The sequence below is a fragment of the Exserohilum turcica genome, assembly GCF_000359705.1.
Source record: "Exserohilum turcica Et28A unplaced genomic scaffold SETTUscaffold_5, whole genome shotgun sequence".
NCBI lineage: Eukaryota > Fungi > Ascomycota > Dothideomycetes > Pleosporales > Pleosporaceae > Exserohilum > Exserohilum turcicum.
In genome coordinates, this window is record NW_007360266.1 from 766058 (window position 1) to 773151 (window position 7094).

The 7094-nt window shown below is 49.4% G+C and overlaps 4 protein-coding genes across 4 annotated transcripts; all 4 read right to left on the minus strand.

Moving 5' to 3' along the window:
- Nucleotides 1–712: 712 nt before the first annotated feature.
- Nucleotides 713–1372, minus strand: SETTUDRAFT_33523 (uncharacterized protein; the record flags this gene model as incomplete). The annotated part of the gene is made up of 1 exon (XM_008030607.1): nt 713–1372. The coding sequence occupies one exon, from the start codon at nt 1370–1372 to the stop codon at nt 713–715; it is 660 nt and encodes a 219-aa protein (XP_008028798.1).
- A 1492-nt stretch (nt 1373–2864) lies between these two features.
- SETTUDRAFT_172902 (uncharacterized protein) lies at nt 2865–3497 on the minus strand (the record flags this gene model as incomplete). Its single annotated transcript, XM_008030800.1, has 1 exon — nt 2865–3497. The coding sequence occupies exon 1, from the start codon at nt 3315–3317 to the stop codon at nt 2865–2867; it is 453 nt and encodes a 150-aa protein (XP_008028991.1). The 5' UTR covers nt 3318–3497.
- A 142-nt stretch (nt 3498–3639) lies between these two features.
- SETTUDRAFT_33525 (uncharacterized protein) lies at nt 3640–4402 on the minus strand (the record flags this gene model as incomplete). The annotated part of the gene is made up of 2 exons (XM_008030608.1): nt 3640–3994; nt 4080–4402. 2 exons carry the CDS (start codon nt 4400–4402, stop codon nt 3640–3642), a joined length of 678 nt encoding a protein of 225 aa, XP_008028799.1.
- Nucleotides 4403–4472: 70 nt separating this feature from the next.
- Nucleotides 4473–6689, minus strand: SETTUDRAFT_119817 (uncharacterized protein; the record flags this gene model as incomplete). Its single annotated transcript, XM_008030801.1, has 2 exons — nt 4473–6601; nt 6647–6689. The coding sequence occupies 2 exons, from the start codon at nt 6687–6689 to the stop codon at nt 4686–4688; spliced, it is 1959 nt and encodes a 652-aa protein (XP_008028992.1). The 3' UTR covers nt 4473–4685.
- Between the last annotated feature and the right edge of the window lie 405 nt (nt 6690–7094).

Consider the following 7094-nt stretch of genomic DNA (forward strand, 5'->3'; position numbering starts at 1 on the left):
TCCATTTATTATTACTAGTACCAGCGCTGCTTGTTCGAAACGCAAAGGAAAAATTAAAATTGCAAAATACATGATATATGGTTGACATGTGATGATGATGATAATCATACGTACTAGATCATGGTGGTCAACGTGGCGAGTGTATCAGTATACGTACGCTTCTCGGCTTGGTTTCTTGTGTAATACTTACCCCACCACCCCCCTTTTTCCCCCACCTACTCCACTCTCTTCAGAACCGTCTTCATTCCTCTTTTTCCATACTGTCGATTATCACTTCCATCCCAGTCTATCCTGAAAAGGCCCATATTTGGAGAGACATTGCGTGAGCTTATACGGTGTACTATGATGACTGGCTAGATGTAATATCTACCCGACGTTTATAACCCCAAGAAAGGATTTCTAGGGTTTTAAGCTGGGGTTGTGGTAGTGTGTGGATGGGATGGGATGGGATATCTGTTAGTTTGTACTTTCATCGAAGTTTTTTTTTCCAGTTAAAAATTCGCTTTCTAGCAGTTCAACTAGATCGACACGCTTATCCGTGGATGTACGATAGTATTTCTCGGTAAGTAGTGCCGTATACCGCCATGCTGTGCACCGGTCTAGTGGAATTACACTGGTATTTCAAGTATGCCGGAAACGAGACGTCTACGGACTCCCAGGACGATTCCCAGGACCAGCCTGACCACGACCAACTGGGGTACCTTTTGTTGCGTCAACGTTGGAGATCCGGCACCGTTGTCCAGAAGAGTCCGCGGATAAACCCATGCTCGAACTCTCCAGGCGCAATGGGGTTGCCCGCTAAGGCGATGACAACTCCGTAGTAGCTGTAGAATGAAGAGCGATTTAGCAGGCCATGGAACGCATCTAGAATGTCTTCTTGGTGCGTCAACTGCCGCGGGATATACTGCAAGAAGTGATTCATGAGCTCTCCAAAATGTAGCACACTTGGATCGGTGTGGTGTTTCCACAGATTCCGGCTGAGTTGTGCATACGAGTCTTCCTCGAACATCTTTGTACTGAGACTTGTGTGGACCTGCCATGGATCGTCGTGATATGACTGTCTAGCGCTACTGTGCACCAGCAACGACTCGCAGCAGCCCATGTTGGGACAGACAAAATAGACTTGCTTGTTGGTGAAGAAGAGACATCTGCGGGAGAGCATTGCTTCTTGGTAAGTCCAACCGCGAGTCATCCGCTTGGAATTCCTCATTGCGGTGGACAGTGGTGGCAAGGAAGCGGCGAGGTTGAATTCAGGTAACATGGCGCACGGCTGTACTTCTCTTCTGCGAGAAACGCCCGGAAGGCCGTAGTCTGCATCTTCTCCTACACAGGCGACAACCGTTACGTAGGCTCCAGCGTATATTCTGTCCATTTCGCGTATTTGCACTGCCTTGATAGCTGCATCGTGCTGATCAACACAGTACTGATTTACCCAAAGATAGCGCTTTCCAAGGCTCTTGACAACCAGGATAGCATCCTCTATGACCTGGCTTACTCCACGTGGTGGCAGAAAGAGCTCGCTGTCTTCCACAATCTGATATTTACTTGGCTGAGATGCGTCCCACACATAACTCAGTGCTAGGTATTCTTCGTTTTCACCAATTTGCCCTATTGACCGACGGTGGCAATCGATGCAGGTCAGAGGAACGGACACACGCTGAGTAGGATTGAGGCCGCACGAATCCTGATGCTCTATCTTGTATTGCAGTCACCTGGAATTTAGCTTTGGGAAATTGATTTGCAGCCGCTATAGCCTTGACCCTTGCACCAGGGCCGTAGGCTCTCCTTTCTCGTCGCTTCTTTCCCCGATCAGTATGAAGATTGGCACCTGATCTAACGAGGTCCGAGGAAACCCGTTCTTCTTGCATCAAACGGACAGTGCAATAGAGGGCCGTAATTTCTCTAATCGGCTTGAAACTTTAAGCTCCTTTTGTGCGTTCAAAGTGTATAGATGATATGCTTGATCCAGGTCTTGTGCCGGTTTACGAGATGCAGAAGCATTGGAGGCAACAGACAGCACACTCCACATCAGCCATTAATTCTTCTAATGTGCTGACAAAGGTGTCCTCTATTACTCCATGTGTCCGCTGTGGATAGAAGATCGCCTCAAAGTCGATTTTCTGGCAGCGATTGCATATCTTAGACAACGCAGGATCCAAAGACTTCCATGGATCTTGCTTAGAAGATTTTAGATGATCTGGTAGCTGTGACATTGATTGCGTATCAGGAACTGCTGATAGCCCACTATGTATGGTTGGCGGAAGTTGGTCCATTAGAAGGAAATACAGCTGGAATTCGACAAAAACGGTGTGGTCAATTCTACAAGAAGAATCTATTTGTTTGTATATGCGCCGATAATTACCGTGTATAGAAAGGTGGAGATTGTCTTAAGATGTTGAGTTGAGGTGGAAGGCTGAGGTTAGGCTGCAGGGTTAAGGCTGGTAGAAGCCCAGCATGATGTTATGCAGCCGAGGCGACACTTCAGCCTCGCTTGGCAGAAGCTCCATTGGCTGCGCGGAAATGCTGTCCATGATATGAAAAGGAACCGACGATTCCTTCATGGGGCTGGCTTCTCGCTTCATGTTTACATCCGAAAGACCTGTTGATATTCTTCGTCGTTTTGCTCCATTTTTTCCGGAGCACTTTCCAAGTAAGGAGATGAAACAAGATTGTCGAAAGTAGGTAGGCCAATCTTGGTGAGAGCTGAACACTTCTCGTAGTTCTTCGGGGAATGGCCTGATGATCTGACGATCAAAGGCTTGAAAACGAATGTCGTAGATCCGTCCATATCTTGGAAGTCCTTTTTACAAGTCATTCTCGCATCTCTTTGAATCCCATAATGACTCCTTCACCAAGGCATCCTCTCAGCCCCATATTCCACTCTGCTGACTTCTCCTCTCCCGCTGCTCCTCATATTCCTCCTCATTCTCATACCCCCTCCCCTTCCCCCACCTCCTCTTCAACCTCCTTAGCGCGAACCTGCCAACTCCCCACACTGTCGCTGCGAAAATTGTGCCCGCGATGCCTGTGGGCGCCAACACAAATCCCACTCCACTAATCAGAGTGCCAAATGCCCCAGCACCTACTGTCGCTACCAAGGAGCCAATCGCAACGTACTTGGCATATCGGACGATCCTCCAGAATGCAAAGATGAGGCCTGAGCGCACAACGCGGAGGAATGCACGTGTGCGACGAGAGGAAACGGCGTTTGGGGCGGTTTTTGGGTCGTACAGATAACGCAGGTTGCGCTGTGTTGAGACGAGCGCTGTGCTTGAGCGTGCGTCTATTTCTTTGTCTTCTGTATCGGTGGAAGGCATGGCTTGGATTTGTTTGGAGGCAGCATGGATACAAAGATGGCGTTTGTGAAGAAGTCGAGTTTGCAGGTGAATGACGTCATTGGGTGCTATGAACTTACCCCCACAACATGGCAGTTAGTCCTGATATCGTTTGGCACCTGGAAAACTAAACGTGGAGCCGAAAAGCCCAAATAGGAAAGTGGGCAAGAATGAACCATTCCTACTACGAGAATATTGAACGAGGATATCTTCTCACTTACTCTCTCAAGCTCAGGAAACCCACGACAACTTCCACCCTTACCCCAACCCTAAACTTCAACTCCCTGTTTATACCACCACCAAATCAAAACATCACCCTGGAACCTCCTCCATTTTCTCCTCCTTCTCCGCAATCTCCACCTCCCTGAAACCTCCTCCCCACCCATCCCGACCTCAAATTCACAAGATGATGGGACCACAACTCCCACCACGTAATCCACCCCGTCTTGTCATCCACAAACTGCACATGCTCCCCCAGCACCGTATTACGATAATACACTTGTCTCGGATTCTCCTCGTGCTGTTCCCATGCAGTCGCCAGCGCCTTTGCAACATGGTTCAACATGGCTTCCTTGGCTTGATCCCTGTCTTCGCCCACGAAAAGAATGCTGATTCGTGTGTCGGATTCCCCTGCTTCGAATGTAGCGCGCACGCAAAGCCTGATGGAACGCGAGTATGGCGCGGGCGTGAAGATGTGGGAGGCGTAGATGTGTGGCTGGTAAGCGACTTCTCTGCTATACTCACCCAACGCGGGTACTGGATCGATGAGATCCTCTCGGCTGCATGTTCAGGGCTCGTCGATATAGTGGATGCTGTGTAATACGACCGTGGGCTTCGATTCTGCCCATGTCGACGTGCGTGTGACGAAGTAAATGACTGGCGGTTGTGTAGTTGGGATGTTCATGGTTCTGTATGCAGAGCATGATTTTGATGCGGCGAGTTTTTGATTTGGTCGCTACAAGGCAATTCTTGTGTATGGTTTGCTGATAGGATTCTGATACCAGTGCCATGTGACAACAATGTGCTGTGTTCTGGTTTCGTTTGCATTGAAGGCGCTTGACTTTCATATTGTGAGATAACGGGTATTAAGCCGATGTGGAAGCATACGCTTTGAGAACGATAAAGCTTTTATGGGAAGTACATTATTCTGGACTGCATGATTAGCAAGAGCTACATGATCGGATTACCACAGGCTGCTGCCAAATTTCATCTTTCCCTTTCCTCGTCGAAATTTCAGTCTGGCAAGACACGTGACTTCTTCCAAGAACATACCGTCTATTCGTAATGCTGAGCACCACCAAACTGGTTTCTTCTAGCATTATCAAGACAAACGCGACCTCCACAAAGCGCTCAACCCTGCATCCGCTTTAGTCTCTCCTCAGCTGCCCTGGCTCTTCTCTCCCTTTCCATTCTTGCCCTTGCCTCTGGTGTCAATCCTCTCATCTCTTCCTCTCTCAGATCTGCGCCAGTCTTGGCAGGCAGCGCCCCCAAAGCCTTGCCTTTGCCCAATCGTTGCTCCTTTCTTCTCACTTCTTCTGCTTCACTTTCTTTCCGTACACGCTCTGTCTCGGCTTTCCTGCGCTCAGACTCAGCCTTGCTTTCTGCAGCCTTCTCGTTCTTTTCCTGAGCGTCTCGCTTGTCAGCCTCAGCCTTTGACATGGCTGCTGGGACGCCCGATTTTCCCCAATCCCATGCAGACTCGCCGAGCTCGGAACGTGCAACACGGAATGCGTCCCTTGTTGCACGGTCGCCCGCCAGTGTGAATGGTGTTCGGGCTTCGTCATTCATCATGGTTGGATCTGCACCTGCTTTTGTGAGAAGCGCGAGAATGATAGGTGCGGAATTGAGAGACGCTGCAAGATGCAACGGCGTTGGCGTGTGATGATTTGCAGGAAAAAATGTAAAAGTTGGTGGTATATTGTTGGTTTTAAGGTAATTCAGGAGCGCAGGAACCTTGGATCGTTTGATCATTGGTATGATCTGGGATGTGTGCAAGGAGGCAGTCTCTTCTTCCTTCGTCGGCTTTTTGGGTTTAGGTTTCGCTGGTGCTGGAGATGTGGCTTCTTTCTGAGGGGCATTCAGCGCAGCCAGTGCTTCTTCATCAATCGTACTTTGTTTTACTCGAGTAAGCTCAACGAAAGCACGCATGAGTTCCTTCTGAGTCGCTCGACGTGTGCTGAACGGAAACCCTCGGTTGCGTGGATCGTTGTGTCGCAGCACCTGTCCTTCATAGGGACCGAAAAGTGTTCTTCGATTTGTTGCGCCAGTTGCGCGAACAAAGACGAGCTCTGAGGTATCAATTATGCTCTTCCAACTGCTCAGCAATTCGCGTACTTCGTTGACAAGCGCAGTCTCGTTGTAGCGGCGTATGGAAGAACCGGCAGAGTGAGCGTTACCCTTGGCGTTATCGTTGGCAGACTGTGAACCACCCTGCTTCCTTCGGGTTGTGTATCTGTGGAAAGTTTTGTGGGCAATGACTGTTGCTGAACGTTCATCGGCTCCAGTGTGCTTTTTGCCCGTCTTTGGTGCCAATGCTACTATCATAGCTGCAAAATGCCCACCACCAATCATACATAGAAAGTAATGCGGCCCGAAATCCGTATCGGGCAGCGGGACACCACCCTCGTTTGCCTTTATCTTTGGGAGCTGCTTTGGCGAGAGCTGCTTGTTCCGTATGGTTTCTAAAATATGCGACTCGTCTTCTTGCTCAGTATTTGAGAATATCGCGCGGTATATGCCCAGGGACATGTTGTCGGGTAATGAGGGCGATGTGAACCATAGCAACGGAGGCTTTCCAGGCCCTCTTTGCTTCTTTGGTGATGCGAACTCGTCAAAACCCGGGTCTGCAATTTTGGCCTGCTTCTTCAGAAGCGCACTAAGCGTGGAATCCTTCGCTTTGGCTCCCTCTTCCTCATCTTCATCGTCGTCAGACTCCGATGACTCAGAACCAGATATGCTCTCATCCAGGTCACCAATGAGCTTCTCAAACTCTGCTTCGCTCACTGGCTTGGCGCCCTTCATTTTCTGCTTCAAGTTGTAGCCGTGTAGGTCGGATCGCACATGGCTGCGCTGGTCGGCGAGAGACGCAAAGCTGAGGCCACAGAGGTTACATGAGGTCGCTTTCGCGGGGCTTGAGTCGTCGCTATCGGCTTTAACGGACGACTCGTTTGTACTCTTGGGGATCGGGGACGGCGTCTCTGGAAGCGACCGTTCGGGCTGGTTCTTGAGGGTGAGGGTGGACAAGAGCTCTTCGGGGAGATCGAATACTGTGATACGTTAGTGGGGTTCGCAAAAGCGGGGAGACATGTTACCATAGAGCGGGCGCTCCAGTAGATGGGTTCCCTTTTGCGCCATTTGTGTATGTGACAGCAGATGTAGTTGTTCGTAGCAACACGAATGTGACAGGGAACGGAAGATTTGGCGGGGCGCGTCGAACATGACGTACTCCCCACGCGAGTCGTACCTAGTTTAACGCGCTAGTCTCCCACTAGCGTGTAGCCGTACAGTTCCGGTACGTATGCTTGTTTCTTCTACATACTTACTTTTGCTCACCAGTACCTACGATTCATTCGGAAAATATATTTGGCTGGATTTGCTTTTCATTTTACGTAGTGTCCAAGTCCAAAGAATCTTCAGCTGGTACTTTTCTTCGGAAGAGCACGTGCATTCACTCAGCAAAACCCAGCACTTCTCTATTTACTGGTGAAATCGTGTCACAGAATGTTTCATAAGCAGATGATATTCTCAGATGCAATGGAA